The sequence below is a fragment of the Zingiber officinale genome, chromosome 6A, assembly GCF_018446385.1.
Source record: "Zingiber officinale cultivar Zhangliang chromosome 6A, Zo_v1.1, whole genome shotgun sequence".
Lineage (NCBI taxonomy): Eukaryota > Viridiplantae > Streptophyta > Magnoliopsida > Zingiberales > Zingiberaceae > Zingiber > Zingiber officinale.
In genome coordinates this window covers 1359196-1376412 of record NC_055997.1, presented here as the reverse complement: position 1 = coordinate 1376412, position 17217 = coordinate 1359196, and the positions used below count along the sequence as shown (strand labels likewise).

General features: G+C 42.9%; 1 protein-coding gene and 1 long non-coding RNA gene across 2 annotated transcripts; both read left to right on the top strand.

Annotated features, from left to right (window-relative positions):
* Nucleotides 1-5018: 5018 nt before the first annotated feature.
* Nucleotides 5019-5735, top strand: LOC121993657. Its single transcript, XM_042548020.1, has one exon. The coding sequence runs from the start codon at nucleotides 5019-5021 to the stop codon at nucleotides 5733-5735; it is 717 nt and encodes a 238-aa protein (XP_042403954.1).
* Nucleotides 5736-9758: 4023 nt separating this feature from the next.
* Nucleotides 9759-10174, top strand: LOC121993650. Its single transcript, XR_006115347.1, has 3 exons — nucleotides 9759-9877; nucleotides 9952-10011; nucleotides 10111-10174. It is a non-coding gene; the product is annotated as an uncharacterized LOC121993650 (long non-coding RNA).
* Nucleotides 10175-17217: the final 7043 nt, after the last annotated feature.

Below are 17217 nucleotides of genomic sequence, written 5' to 3'. Positions count from 1 at the left end.
TCTGTTTGACCACGCCGCCTGTCAGCGTCATTGACTCCCAAAAGGATATCCAAAGATAGCCTGCTGTGTCTATTGCTTAGCCAAGCGGAATGGCTACCCGGTCGGAACTCTGTTGTCCTATCCACTGTAGCGCCGAGCGGGATAGCCGCTCGGTCGGAGCCCCTCTGTCCAAGTGTTGTCTGTTGCCGGGCCGAGCGGGATAGTCGCTCGGCCGGAGCTCCACTATCCACGTGCTCGACTGATGTTAAGTCTGCTGCTAGGCCGAGCGGAGCAATAGCTCAGTCCGACAATTGCGCGTCCCTTGAGCGTCAGTTTGATTACTCCGTGTCGAAGACGGTGGGTCTGCTCTTAATCTCTGATCGACGTATGACTCGCCCGACCGGCCAACACCGCGCACGTGTTGATCATCTTGACTTTGACCTCCACCGTGACAGCAGAGTGGGTCACTCCTAATCACCACATCAAATATATATATAATAACTTTACATAAATAGTTAAATTAACCAAACAAATTTATATAGTTTAGGGCTTCCGTTATTGATATGGTATTTAAATTTATTTAATCAAAATAAGTAAGTCAAAATGACGAATTTAAAATTAATCAGATTATCTAAATGATTGATTGTTTAAGTTTGATTTGATTTTTTTCAAATAAATTTATGTTTATGTTTGATTAAGTTTAATTGAGTTTGGTTCCTTTTAGTTATTATCAATTCAAATGTGCTTGATTATTTAAAATGTTTATATGTTAAATTTATTTTGATCCGTTATTTAGTTTTCATGATCTAAACTTATCTATTTGTTTTAAATTTTATTTATTTATTTAAGAATTGATTGATGAATATTGTCCTTAAATATATTTATGAATATTAAGAAATTAACACATATCTATATAAATTTGTTTGGTTAATTTAACTAATTATTTAAAGTTATTTAATTAATTGATATTATGATATTATATATATATATATATATACTTAGTCGAATATTAAAGTTATTCAAAAACATTTAATCCATTTATGCCCTAGTCACAAAATAACAATTGGGTAAGAAACAGGGCAATCACGCCCTAAATATAAAATAACAGTTGGATAAGAAACATTAGCTAAATGTAACTATTTGATTTTAATAAATTTTTAATTTAGGAAGAGTTTTAGTCATTGACTTTGATTAAAAATAGTCTAATTCATAAAAAAAAAATGATAAATGTACTAGAAGCGAGAGTATAATTCTAGCTTTGATTTTGGATTTCCAAGTGTTTTGGTCATCAACTTGAATTAAAATTACTCTAAAATATAAAAACCAAAAAAAAAAAACAAAACAAAAATCTGTACTAGGGGCTAGGGGCCGGAAGAGTTTAAATATGAATGTTTTATAATTTGCAATCGTGAAGTACCGTAAAAATTATATTTTAAATGAAAAAAAATATTTTTCTTCTTTTTAAAAATTCTTAAAAGTCAATACTATATTAGTTTTAACATATAAGTATACTAACATGTATTTGAATATTGTATTCTAAGGGAAAGCTAGGATTCAAAGTTGTTTTAAATTAAAGTTATATATATATATATATATGGTGGATGATCGTGAGGTCGGAGAGATGATGTGGTCGGAAGTTGAGACCGCGGTATGGTCAAAAGTCAAGCTCACGTGATGGTCAGAAGTCAAGCTTACCTAGCAGTCAGAAGTCAGGCCTACGTGGGGGTCAAAAGTCTGGCCTACGCGGAGGTCAAGGATCCGATCTACGTGTAGTTCAAGGGGCCCAGTTACAAGATGGTGCTGGTCGAGCATAAGTGGAAATCTGAGGATAGATCGGCGCACCGAGTAGTAACTCGGAAGCAGGAGTGCAGGTCAGGACGCAGGACACACGGACAAAAGCGTACAGGTCGGAATGTACCCTCCAAGGTCAATGGATAAAAACATACAGGGCAGGACGCAGGACACATGGATAAAAGCGTACAGGCCGGGATGTACCGGCCAAGGATACAGGTCAGGACACAGGACATACGGACAAAAGCGTACAGGTCGAAATGTACCCTCCAAGATCAATGGATAAAAGCGTACAGGTCAGGACGCAGGACACATGGACAAAAGCGTACAAGTCGAGATGTACCATCCAAGGATATAGGTCAGGACACAGGACACACGGACAAAAGCGTACAGGTTGGAATGTACCCTCCAAGGTCAATGGCGTACAGGTCAGGACGCATGACACACGGACAAAAGCGTACAGGTCGGAATGTACCCTCCAAGGTCAATGGCGTACAGGTCAGGATGCAGGACACACGGACAAAAGCGTACAGGTCAAAATGTACCATCCAAGGTCAATGGATAAAAGCGTACAGGTTAGGACGCAGAACACATGGACCAAAGCGTACAGGTCGAGATGTGCCAGCCAAGAATACAGGTCAGGACTTATAGCCTTGTGGCGCAGGTCAATGGACAAAAGCGTACAGGTCGGGATGTGCCAGCCAAGGATACAGGTCAGGACTTATAGCGTTGTGGTGTAGGTCAATGGACAAAAGCGTACAGGTCGGGATGTACCAGCCAAGGATACAGGTCAGAACTTATAGCCTTGTAGCACAGGTTAATGGACAAAAGCGTATAGGTCGGGATGTGCCGACCAAGGATACAAGTCAGGACTTATAGCCTTATGGTGCAGGGCACATGGACAAAAGCGTACAGGTCGGGATGGGCCAGCCAAGGATACAAGTCAGGACTTATAGCCTTACGGCTTAGGCAGGACACATGGACCAAAGCGTACAAGTCGATACTCAGGATAGGTGGAAGCGGACTGACGCATACAGGTCGGGACTCAGGATAAGTGGAAGCAGACTGACGCATATAGGTCAGGACTCAGGATAAGCAAAAACAGACTGACGCATACAGGTCGGGACTCAGGATAAGCGGAAGCAGACTGACGCATATAGGTCGGGACTCAAGATAAGAGGAAACAGACTGATGCATACAGGTCGGGACTCAGGATAAGCAGAACCATATTGAAGGTTAACAGGTCACGACTTACAGCGTAAGGCAGGTTGGGAGTTCACAGAATAGGTCACACAGGACAGGGATGAACACACAGGTCTTGAGTTGTGAAGCGGCAAACGCAAGTCAGGAAAGGTAGGTCTAAACCCACAGGTCGAAGCCGGCAAATATAGGGACCCAGTCTAGGGTTAACAGGTCGGGGCAGGCATACACTATACGACAAGTAAGTCAGGGAATTGTAACAACCTGTCAGGGAATAATCACTGCCTATCAGAGAATATGCTTATGGTCTGGTGCTCACCGCCCACTGATTCCTTCCCAGTCCTATGGGAGAACGCACCATGTCATTTATCGCCAGACAAAGCCTGACATCCGACATTCCTTGACACTCGTTAGACTCTAGAAGCATCCATCGCAGTATAAAAAGGGATGCTTTGTCCCTTACGCAGGTACGCTCACTCATCATTTCATACTTGTCTCTTACTTTCCGTCCTTTCTCTGTGTTTTCTGGGAAAAAAGTACCTGACTTGAGTGTCGGAAGGCCTGACCCGGGGACTTTTTCCCTGGTTTCTGGTCTCTAACGACTCGTGGGCTCGTCTGAGTGTGCGCAGAGTCCTTGCTTTATCGTCATCATCATCACCTCTGTCATCCGCCCGTGTGAGCCCTTCTTGCAGGTGCCAGATCGACCAGGCTTCGCGACGACTTTCCGTCAACACCGATTCCAGCACTGCCCGCCTCTGTCCGACTCAACTTCCAGACGGGATCAAATTTGGCACCGTCTATGGGAACACAACTACCTGTTTCGGAACGTGACGATGGAGGACTCAAGACGAATCAACGTAACCATGACTGCGGGAGAATATGAGCTCTTCAAGGAGGCCAAAAAGCGGGCGGCCTCGGAAAAACAGCAAACGACTGCCACTCGACCAAAAAAGTTACCTGAAGCTTCTAAAAAGCCGACTCACGCCTCTAATCGAGGCTCTAAGAGGAAACAACTTCTGGAATTTCCTCCTGCCTTCTACAGGGAGTCGGGCCAGGGTTACTATCAACCCAAGCCTGGATATTATAGCCATAAGGAGCAACCCCAAGTTTCTGTGGCTGAAAGTTCGTTGCCTAAAGATTCAAAGAAGGAGAAGGCTATCATCCCGCACGACGAACGCCGGTCAGAACCAGAAGAGAAAGTGCCCTTCTCTTCCAAAATCTTAGAGGAGATGCTACCCAAAGGGTACCGACCCTCTGCTGTCAGGGAATACGATGGCAGTAAAGATCCTGAAGACCATCTCCACAAGTTCAGGAACGTAGCCCTACTACACCAATACAGCAACGTCGTTAAATGTCACGTGTTCTTAAACACTCTTTCGGGCTCTGCCCAAAAATGGTTTGATGGACTGCCGCACGGGTCCATCACCTGCTTCTCCGACTTTAAGATTGCTTTCCTGCGTCATTTCGCCAGTAGCAGGTAGTACCAGAAAACTGACCACTACTTGTTCACTCTCAAGCAAGGGTCTACTGAGTCGTTGAGAAGCTACATCAAGAGTTTTAATCAAGTGGCCCAAGACATTCCCTCGGCCACATCTGAAATACTTATGAGTGTCTTCTCCCACGGGCTGACCGAGGGAGAATTCTTCAAAGACCTCATCAGAAATCCCGTAAGGAATTTCGATGAGATGCTGGAGAAGGCGGCCAGCTACATAAATGTGGAGGAAGCGCAGGCGACGCGAAGGAAGGCGGACAAGCCACCTCCCGCTACTAATAGACCGGAGAGAAGAGCGCCTCAACTGCCTGCTCAGCCTCTCCCACGTTCTAGGGACGCCCGACCGACTTTCCACCCTGGTCAGGACGCCCGACCAGTACCACATGTAGCTGCAGTTCAGATCCCTCGACCTGGACCTTAGGGATCGCGCTATTGCACATACCATCGGTCCCATACGCACGCCACCAACGATTGCTTCCAATTCGCCCGCGATTCTCGGCGCACTGCCGAGCTGGGCCTTCCACCCCCTGAGTTGGCTCCTCAGGTCCAGTGAATGATGGAAGAGCGGTGCAATGCGGCAGGGCAGACTAACCGACCCCGGACCGAGCAGGAGGGGCCAAGCATGCAACAACTAGGGCGCACTGGAGAACCAGGAGAAGCCTGTGAGGCCAAAAATCGGGGCAACGCGGCCATCAGAGACATAGGCATGATTTCCGGAGGTCCCACTAATGGAGATTCAGGTCGGGGACGCAAGTCTCATGAGCGCCAGTGGGAGATCCATGCTGTAGGGTGTAGCCAAGAGCAGGCTGCTGGCCCTATCATCAGCTTCGGACCGCAAGATCTTGAAGGACTGGAGCTGCCCCATGATGATGCCCTCATCATCAAAGCTATTATAGCTAACAACCGAGTGGCCAGAGTCTTCGTAGATACTGGAAGCTCTGTAAATGTCATGTTCAGGTCGGCTTTTGAAGAAATGCAGATTGACACCAGTGAGCTCGAGCCGGTGGCCACTTCTCTATATGACTTTACTGGTAATGAAGTAAGGCCCATGGGTCAGATCAAACTGGCCATATCCTTGGGAAGCGAGCCATTGGTCAGAACCAGGAGGAGCACCTTCCTTGTAGTTGACTCGCCCTCTTCTTACAACGTCATTTTGGGTCGACCGGCCTTGTATGAATTCCGGGCGACGATTTCTACATTTCGTCAGAAAATCAAATTCTCGGTCGGTGAGCATGTCGGGGAAGTTCGGGGGGAGCAGAGGGTATCTCGATGATGCTACATTGACATGGTCAAAGTGGAGGCTCGCAAAGCACAGAGGACTCAAGACGGGGTTGTGCATGCCATCCAAGAAGAACCCCTACCTATAGCCGAAGAGCCCATTCCCTGGGAGGAAGTCCAGCTCTATCCTGAATGGCCAGAGAGTCTTACTCGGGTAGTGGGTGACTTACCTCCTAAGCTCAAAGAAGAACTGATCCAGTGTCTGACCCGCAACAGAGATGTCTTTGCTTGGTCCACCGAAGAATTATCAGGGGTCAAGCCTGAAGTGGAGAAGCACAAGTTGCATCTCCTGCCAGATGTCGGGCTTGTAAAGCAAAAGAAGAGAAATTTCTCGACCGACCAGAATAAAATTATCAGAGCTGAAGTGGACCAGCTCAGGAAAGCAGGACATGTTCGAGAAGTACAATTCCCGCCTTGGCTTTCCAATGTAGTCTTGGTAGCAAAACCCAATAATAAGTGGAGGGTCTGCATAGATTTTCAAGATCTCAACCGAGCCAGTCCTAAAGATTGTTATCTCCTGCCCCGAATTAATCAGCTGGTAGATTCAATTGCGCGCTGCGAAAGAACCTATATGCTGGACGCATATCAGGGGTACCATCAAATCCCCTTGGCTGTGGAAGATCAAGAAAAGGTCAGTTTCATTATGACTGATGGTACTTTCTGTTATACTGTCATGCCCTTCGGGCTCAAGAATGCTGGCGCCACATACCAACGGATGATGGACAAAATCTTTCGAGAGCAGGTCGGGCGCAATGTAGAAGTCTTTGTAGATGATATACTCATCAAGTCTGCCTTGGCTGCGAATTTGACAACTGATGTAGAGGAGACCCGTGACACCCTGCGACAATACGGGTTGAAACTAAATCCCTTGAAGTGTCTATTTGGAGCTAAAGGAGGGAAGTTCTTAGGTTATCTCATCACTGAGCGAGGAATCGAAGCCAACCTGGAGAATGTTCGAGCACTACAGGACATGAACGCTCCCCAGAATCTGAAGGAGGCTCAGAAGCTGGTCGCCCGGATAACAGCCCTGTCCCAATTTATCTCCCGATCAGCGGATAAAGCGGCGCCCTTTTTCAAAGTTCTCCGGAAAGCTTCACTACAAGAAAAACCTCATTCAACAACACTCAAACGACAATGGTTTTATACCAAATCATTATCTTTTTGACTTTTAACAACGGTTTTAACAAAAACCGTTGTCTTTTAGTAATTTTTTTGGCCTATGACAACAGTTTTTAAAAACCGTTGTCTATTTATGTTTTTTTGGGGTTACGACAACGGTTTTTAAAAGCTACGACAACAGTTTTTTAAAACTGTTGTCTATGTGCCCTTCTTTCGCCGCTTTTTCCCCCTTCGCCATTTTTTGTCGCGGCGTTTTTTCTTTCCCTCTCCCTGAAATTTTTTGCCGCCGTATTCCATCCCTTTACCTTCTCGATCCAACCTACGATCTCTTCACACCGGCGAACCACCGAAAATAGGTCGCCTGGCCTCCCTTCAGCTAACCCATAGACCGTAGTGGCAAACCCACCCGCCGCCCCTTCTCCTTTCCTCTCCAAGCCCTAAACCCGTCGCCTTTTCTTTGCCCCGCCTCCTCCCTTCCGTCGTCCGCTTCCACCGCTCCGTTTCCACTACCACTCCACACCTCTGACTGCACACTCGTAGGTCCTCCCTCTTCCCCCACCTCTTCCGCTTCCGCCCCTGCCGTCACAACCACCATCTCCGTCGGAGACAATCTTCTTGACGCCAACGTCTCCTACTTCGGCTCCGATGGGGAGCTCCAGACCGTCACCATCTCTGATCTCACCAAGAGCAAGAAAGCCATCTTCTTCATCGTCCCGAGGCCTTCACGCCGACGTGCTCGCAGAAGCACCTCCCTAGATTTGTGGAAAAGGATGGGGAGCTGCATGCCAAGGCGTGGACACCATTGCTTGCATCTCGGTCAATGACGCTTTCGTGATGCATGCCTAGAAGAAGGATCTCAACATTAGGGATGAGGTTTTGCTGCTCTCCGACGGAAACAGGGAGTTCACCTTGGCACTCGGGGTAGAGTTGGATCTGTCAGACAAGCCCATGGGCCTAGGCGTCCGATCCCAGTGCTATGCATTGCTTGCAGAAGATGGGGTTGCTAAAGTGCTCAACTTGGACACCATTGCCTTGCTGGGGCCTCTGATGTGGGACTCAAGTTCCATGTGTTAAACCTCTTTATACTAGTGCTCGTACTCGTGATTCACTTTCTTCCTGATATATCTCAACATTGTATCTTTCTAGTATAGCATGGCAGTAAGGAAGTATTTATATTGCATTTTGGTTTTTTTGGTTGGTTAAATGATGTAGTCCAGTTTTTCTTTCTAGGTCTAAGATTTTGTTTCTGTTTCTTTTTTTTTTCTGAAAAGTCTTAGACCAATTGTCTTCTGCATTATATAGAGCCTAGTGGACCTGTAACAAATCAATCAAGCAAAGAAGAGGCTTATTCCTGCTCGATATTTGTTGGCAATATGAGTTTTTCAGCTGTATTTGTTATATGATTGTGTTTGTGCTTTTAGTTCTCTATTATCTAATTGTTGCTACTGGTTTACTGTGGGCATCACATGATATTTGCATATAATTTGATATTGTTGTCTTCTATATCTTGGATTGTTTCTTAGTGGACACTTGAGCCTTATTTATCCATAATTCTATGGACTAATCAAATTAGTTAAATTCACAATGTTTATTTTTCAGGTTATTGAATATTTTTCCTATATCTACAAATGTTGTCTTAGGGACCTCTATTTAGATACACTACTTCAAACTGTAATGATGTTGCTGTGGATGTTAGATTCTGGTATTATTTGGCATATTAATGCTTTGATTTACCTTCCCTCTTTTTCTTTTTTGGTGCCATATTACTTAAATGTGGTACATGCAAAGAGTGCCTACTATAATATTTAAGTTCTCAAAACTATGTTTGTGCTCATTAGAAGTTTGATAATTTGTAGTAATATTGTTATGGTTTGGTTGAATTTAAGTGGTTCAAAGATTAAAATTTGGTATTATTGTCCTTGTACCAGACATCTTCAATTCGTCTTTATAGTAGATCCATACAAAAGTTATGTCCTATAAGATTGTACAGAGTAACATTGAACTCCAGTTACCGTTAGCTTATACTTGAAAAAATTACCAAAGAAAAAAAAAGGGAAAAAGATTATTTAAAACAAAGAATTATTTGAAATATATATATATATATATATATATATATATATATATATATATATATATATATATATATATATATATATATATATATATATATATATAGATGCCCAAGTTACTGAGGATTCTCGACTTGCACCTTATTAGAATTTTGTAATATATAGTCTATGCTAAGGCTATCTTTTGTTTGATACTTGTTCCGAATTGGATAGGGTTGTTGTCTTCTATTAGAGAATTTTGGTTTCTTATTCTTAGCATCAACAGTCACACTGTAACTATTTGTCAATGATTGTTATGTTTTATACATATAGAACTCTTCTGAAACCTCTAACAGCAAGTGATTTAGTAGCAACATCTTGAGTTGGGAAAGCCACTGCTAGATTGATACTCATGTTGATATTTCTATTGAACTATAGGTTGATTATGCTTGCACCCCTGAAGAGGTTCAACAACATTTTCAGTCGTGTGGTACTGTTAACAGAGTCACCATTCTCATTGACAGAAACGGTCAGCCAAAGGGTTTTGCTTATGTCGAATTCTTGGAAGTTGAGGCAATCCAAGAAGCCTTTCGGTTGCATGAGTCTGAGCTTCATGGTCGTCCAATCAAGGTTTGTCTGTTTAATCTCAAGTATTTTTCTTACCAGCACACTTTTAAATTCTTATTAACATCAATGTTGGTTTTTCTAACAACAAGATGAATGCTTTGTTTCAGGTTGCCGCCAAACGAACCAACGTTCCAGGGCTGAAGCAGTTTCATCCTCCGCGACATAATCCCTACCCGATGTATCCATATAGCAGGCCTCACATGCCATCCTGATGTCAAGGTTTGTGGACAAAGAAGCAGTCGCAGTTACCAGTGTGTCTCGGAAGGCAACTTTCTACAATGGACCAAGCTCTATGGACTTCATAAATGTCCATGACATTTTTCTTGAATGTGATCATGATTCAGTAAGCTTCCAGAAGATAATATAGTGTTGTTTGATCAAAGATTTTGATGCATTACTTTTACTGCCTTTGTTTAGATCATATACCTTGGGAAGTCTGTTGAACCAACAATATATGATCTTTTGGGTGATCAAGAGGTTTGTAATCTGAACTTTTCTGAAAACTTTGTAATATCTTCTTTCTGCTATGCTTCTTGGTTATTTTGGAATCTTTCTGCCACAATTTTGCAATGCAAGGTTGAAATCTGCTTGTTGAAAAATGGAAAACCATCATGGACGAAGAAGAAGTTTCTTTGATCCAAAGTCAGGTCTGTCTTCATTGCTGTCACATACAACTCATGCATAAGTGTGAATTAATTTTTTGTGTATTGTGGTTGATATAATTTTCCTGTTCATGTTGGGTTAGGTTATATTTTTCTTTTCCAACCATTTTTTGGACCTCAGAGATATATTGTATATTTTCTATGACAATCTTGCCAAAAGATAAGGGTCCTAGTATAATGAAGCTTGATGTCAATTGGTATTTAGCCAATAAATTAAAAATGTCATTAGATTCAATTCACTCTAAATTTATGCTTGTGTATGGTTGACTCTGATGAGATTTAGCAAATTGATGACTTTTTAAATATCTTTGATATCCATATAACAACAATTTAACAATTATACTGCTTGTTTTGGGTGGTACAACAACTTATCTCGGTATTTGTGTCTTTAATCTGTATGTGCAGTTTTTATATATTAGAACTTTTGGTTTAGATTATAACATCTCGACATAGGAAGGACGACAAAAAAGCCATCGTTTTTGTAGATCGCTGCCCCTGATTGTAAGATTGTTAATGTTTCTGCTGAAATTTCTTGGAATGATTACTTGCAGTCTATAGCTAATTGATGATCTTTCAACTTTACAGATAGAGGATCCTTTCGAGCGAATGGAAAATGCTGCTAGAACAGTCCGCTGGGTTGAACTACCTAAGATATCAAATGCATTTCAGAATGCGCACAATAAGCTTTCGTCTGGTTCGGTGCTCTTTGATCATGACTCCTTGCTCTCTTTTGACTAGGCCTTTCCTTGCTTCTAAGTTTCACGAGCAACAATCGTCAACACATTGCATCTGTTTTATTTGATTATGTGAAAGATAACATTTTCTTTAATGCAAGAACGTGACTTGTTCATTCGACTACGTATATAATTTTGTTTACTTCTTTTAGTGGTCTAGGATTAAATTAGAGAAATTGTCTACGTATATAATTTCTGTTTACTTCTTTATTGTCTCACAGCGAAGTGTTGTGCACGACTTAATATTTTTGTTTGTTGATAAATATCAATTGGCTGAACCTTTTAGCTTTAACTTTTTTCCTTTCCTTGTTCACTTTATTATTATATGTCATAGTTATTACAGGTGATCAAAAGTAGATATGTGAGACTGCCTTGGTTTAGTTTCATAATGTTGTTTGACAAAGCATGTTTTCAGGATGAGTAAACAGTACCTTGCCAATGTTGGCCTCTAGATCAATGGAAAGGTGAGTACGTGGAAGGTGGATCTATTTTTCTTGTTTTGCTTTGTGTTACTAAGGCTTAATTCATAGGTTGGAGGAAGGGACACAATTCTTGTCGATGCATTGTCAAGGCGCATTCCTCTTGTTAGCGACCAACCAACTATAATATTTGGTGCTGACGTAATACATCCTCATCCTGGGGAAGATTCTAGCCCTTCTATCGCAGTTGTAAGTAATTTTGCCAATCTTCATTTCTTGCTCTATGTATAGTTGCCTTGATGTATCCTTACTATCTTGATTATATTTATTTTGTCAGGTTGTTGCGTCTTAAGACTGGCTCGAGGTGACAAAATATGCTGGATTGGTCTGTGCTTAGGCCCATCAAGAATTAATTAAAGATATGTTTAAGGTCTGGCAAGATTCTCAGCAAGGAACTCTTACTGGTGGCATGATAAAGTATGAAATACAATCTAAAATCAGTTTTAAATAGAATGTTGGTTTTCTTTTCCAATTTACCTGCCTAAGTAGAACATCTATCATGCAATATCCAGGGAGCTACTTATTTCCTTCAAAAAGGCTACTAGATAAAAGCCTCAACGGATTATATTCTACAGGTATGAATCTTTGGAAAACTTAAAAAATACTTGATTGTTTAGATTAATATAGCAAGTTGTACATTCAGGGATGGAGTGAGTGAGGGTCAATTCTATCAAGTTCTACTATATGAACTAGATGCGATCAGAAAAGTAAATTTTCCAAGAATTTATACTACGATTCTTGTTTCAGTGTTTTTGTACTCAACATTCCATTTGTATTTCATGCCTGTGCCTCTCTAGAACCAAACTATCAACCTCCAGTGACTTTTGTGGTGGTCCAAAAACGTCATCACACTATACTATTTGCTAACAATCACGGTGACCACTAATTTGTTGATAAGAGTGGAAACATATTGCCTAGTTAGTTTAGTTGATAGCATGGATGCATCATTTTCAAGATAATTCTATTTTGTATATTTTTTTAAACCTTGTTTTCTCAATGGAGCATTCCATCCTTGAAATTCCAGAGACTGTTGTCGATTCTAAGATAGGTCGTCCTACTGAATTTGACTTCTACTTGTGCAGCCATGCAAGCATTCAAATAACTCATCTCACAACTAATACCTTTTGTATGATGTACTTATTCAGGTAACTGTTGTAAAAACATATGTGTGTTTATTATTTTTTCAGAACAAGTTTTTTCATACATATAATAATGTATTTCTTTTAATATCATTAGGTTGTTGATCTCCTAGTGCCTTATCAAAGGGGTAGAAAGATTGGACTTTTTGATGGAGCTGGTATGGGGAAGACTAGATTTATTATTGAACTAATGATCAACAATATTGGAAAAACTTGGCATGAAAGAATCAGCAAGCTGGAAAGAGGATTCCAATGAAATCCTACAAGTTGAAGATTGTGATGGGATTTGGGTTGACAATAATTAAGTGAAATCCTACATGACATGAACCACCATCACAAGTTTCTAGTCTTTTGACTATTGTTCATTAGTTACAAATGGAGTTTATTTGTTTATTTGTATTGGGATAAATTTTATTTGAATATGAGACATGTTTTTTCTTTTGTGATTGTAATTCTTGTATAAGTAACATTTTGAATGATATTGATGTGGGGAATATTCTTTCTTGATTATGATTTTTTATTATATATTTAAATTGAAATCTGATATATTGGTATTAAAAGATAATAATTTAAAAGACAACAATTTAAAATTGTTATTGTTGTCTATCACACTCAAAGACAACGGTTAAAAACCGTTGTCGTAGCCCCAAAACCGATTGTAACTGGCAGTAAAAATGCTCTAAATAACAACGGTTTTAAACCGTTGTATTTTCATTCAAAGACAACTGTTTAAAACCGTTGCAAAACTGTTGTCTTTTCATTCAAAGACAACGGTTTAAAACTGTTGTCGTAGCCCCCCACTTTTAACAACACTGTCAATTACAACGGTTTTAAAGGGCCTACGACAACAGTTTTTAACCGTTGTCTTTTAATATTTTTGTTGTAGTGCTTCTAAGTTCCAGTGGGATGAGGAGTGCACGCGAGCTTTCGAGGAGTTGAAGAAATATTTGGAGACCTTGCCCTCTTTGTTCAAGCCTGTCATAGGAGAACCGCTTTGGGTCTACCTATCAGCCACCCCTGAGGTCGTGGGGGCGGTGTTAGTAAAAGAGCAAGACAATGTACAGCAGTCAGTGTATTTTTTTAGTTATTTATTAAAAGGAGTTGAGTCACGATACATAGCTCTAGAAAAGTTGGTTTATGGACTGGTGCTTATAGCTCGGCATTTAAGGCCCTACTTTCTAGCGCATCCCATTACGGTCCTGACCAACAGTACTATGGGCAAAGCTCTAACCAACATGGAAGTCGTCGGCCGGCTCATCAAGTGGGCGACCAAGTTAGGGGAATACAATATCACCTATCAACCTCGGACAATTATTAAGGCGCAGGCCTTGGTCGATTTCTTGACCGAAGTTCATCAGACTTACTTAGAGGAAACCTGGAAAGTATATGTAGATGGGTCAGCTACACGTCAGGGGAGTGGTGTCAGAATTCTTCTGATATCTTCTCAAGAAGACAACTTGCAGCTGGCAGTGCGGCAGAACTTCAGGGCCACTAATAATGAAGCAGAGTATGAAGCTCTATTGGCAGGCTTGGAAGCAGCTTAGCATATGGGAGCCGCTCGAGTTATCATTTATTCAGACTCCCAATTAGTAACTCAGCAAATGACCGGCCACTTTGAGATCAACTGCGACAAGCTGCAAGTAAATCAGGAAGCTTATGAGAAAATGAAATAAGAGTTCAAGGAGGTCATGGTCAACAAGATTCCTAGAGCGGAAAATGGTCGACCTGACGAGTTAGTCAAAATGGCCAGTTCTCTGACTACCTGGGTATTGGATAGGTCAATGGCACAGACCTTTCTCATAACCCAAATAGACCTGCAGAATAACCAGGACGAGATTATTGATTGGAGGGCGTCGATGATTAGCTATCTTCAACAGGGCACCCTGCCAATAGACCTAGAGCAAGCACGACTAGTCAGGAAAAAGGCCCATGCCTACACCATGATAGGAGACCAATTATACAAGCGGGCATTTTCCCGACCTTTACTCAAGTGTATAAGCATAGAAGAGGCAGATCAAGTTTTGCGCGAGATGCATCTGGAGTGCTGTGGCAGTCATGCCGGAGGTCGAACACTAGATCGTAAGGTGCTGTTGGCCGGATACTTCTGTCCCACTCTGTAAAAAGATGCTCAGCAGCTGGTGAACACTTGTCTGTCCTGCCAGAAACATCAAAATCTAACGCATATGCCTACCTCAGTATTAAAAACATCTATCATATCTTGCCCCTTTGATCAGTGGTGTATGGACATTGTCGAACCTTTCCCAATGGCATTTGGTCAAAGGTGATTCTTGCTGGTAACTGTGGATTTATTTCTCCAAGTGGGTGGAAGCCGAAGCTCTGGCCAGGATTACCGAAGGAGTGGTTATTCAATTTCTTTGGAGGAACATTCTGTGCAGATTCGGCATACCCCATAAGTTGGTGTCAGATAATGGAAGGCAGTTTCAGGGTCGGAAGATCCAGGCCTGGTGTCAGGGGTTCGGTATCACTCAGGCCTTCACCTCTGTAGCATATCCACATAGTAATGGGCAGACCGAGGTGATCAATCGAGAAATTGTACGAGGACTTAAAGTGAAGTTGGATCATGTTGGAGGAGATTGGTTGGAGGAGCTGCAAAGTGTTCTCTGGACGTACCGTACGACACCCCGGGAAAGCACAGGCCTTACTCCGTTTCACTTGGTCTACGGTAGTGAGGCAGTCGTGCCCGTGGAGGTCGGGGTACCTTCAACTAGGAGAACTCTATACGACGAAGAGAACACCGAGCGGCGACTAGCAGAGCTGGATCTCATTACCGAAACTCGCGAATAAACAATAGCCCGGCTATTTGCTTATCGACAAATGATGAAGCAGAATTATGATAGGAACGTGGTTCCTCATTTCTTCGAAGAAGGGGACCTGGTCTGGGAGTGAAACATATTGGAGATGTAACCAAGCTAGCACCTCAGTGGGATGGACCTTACAAAGTGATCAAGAAATTAGCATCAGGTGCATACTACTTGTAGGACAACCGGGGTAGAAATCTAGAGAGGCCTTGGAGTGCTAACTACCTTCGGCCTTATCGCACCTAGACAACTATATGGTCGGCAAAACCTGGTTCCTATAAGTGCAGGGCTGAGGAAGAGTAGGGCAGGTGGAGAATACATTAACTAGCCGGGAAAGTTGTTGACCCAGGCAAGATTATAACATCCTTATCTTTTGTAAATCATTGAAAAAGTAGATGATCAGAAACAAAAAAGCAACATTCATTATAGAAGAATAGTTCAATTTACACAAGGCACGAGTACAAACTACTTGAAAGCAGAAAAAACCTCATCAGGCATCTCGTCCAAGATGCGATGATGATCCAAAAAGTCTGCGGGAGGGGGCGGACTTGAGATATCCTTGTTCATATAGTTGCTGCACAGCCCCTGCCGCACCAGAAGATACAGAGACCACGAAGCAGTCTCCTACCTGAACGCCGAATTCTGGAGAATGGAAGTAGGCCTCCTGGCTCTGCCTACAGCGTTCGTCTTCTCCCACTTTGTATATTTCCAGAGCCGAGGTAACTCCAAAAAGGCAAGAGCGGGCCTGGGATAGTTCGGCCTTCAGGGCAACTAGTTCGGCAGCCTGGGATTCCAGGGTCTGACTCTGTTCTTGCAAGAGGGTCTCTTTGGCTTTCATCTCCTGGGTCAGTTGATCAACATTCTGCTTATGAAGACCCTCGGCCCGACTTTTCTCTTCGCGAAGGGCTTAGAGCTCCTGGTTGGCCGTCCGTAGAGCTTGGCAATGCTGAGCATTGACCCTCTTCAAAGCTTCTATTTCAGCCCTTTGAGCACGGTCGGCTGCTGCAGGGTCATTCAATTGCAACTCCAGTTCAGCTACCCTATCCGATAATACCTTATTTCGGTGATAATTAAGGTGGAGAGTTTGATTTATCACCATCGATTCTGCGTGGGCCTGAGTTAAGAAAGAGTTCATTAGCGTGAGCCTGAATCCTGAAGAAAGAATTTAAGAAAGGAAGTTTTGTCGCATGAATGAGTAAAGCTCACCTGGATATACAGCTCGGAAAACCTATCCATCCTGTCAGGTACGGATAGATTCTCCATCAACTGAAAGCTTTGCTTCCAACAAGTAGCCATTTCACCTCTTAAAGTAAGGCGACTGGTGGGAGCATCCTTTTATCGCCTCAGCTCTGACTCCGAAGGCTTGGTGGAATAATACCGGCGGTAAGAGAGGCCTTGTGGTTGTGAAGCTGAAGCCGTAGGAGGGGAAGCAGCCGGGTGAGATGGGCCCGGTCGTGATTCATCCGGCAGGGGGTAGCTGAAGGACCTGTCGTGTCACCTGGCACTTGGGAAGGAATGTTGATAGGCTCAGAGGAAGGAGGTGCAGCTTGCTCCTGTACACGTGTGGCAGGAGGATCCACAGCAGGTGTGGGACTGGTGGCCGGCACGGGTGGAATGGGAGATCTGGGGATTAGACCAGCAGATAGGTCGCCAGCACCTCTAGCACCAGGTCTGGTTCTAGTTGAACGCGCCTTCTGTGGAATCTCAAGGGTTGGTCATCCGAGTCTGAGTCTCCGGGAGGAGAGCGAGATCGCCGGGCTGGAGGAGCAGCTGTTCTGGGGGGATCGGTAGCAAGGCGTGCCTGCCAGGATGCCCGCGAAGTTGCTCGAAAGGAAGGACTGGCAGGGGGA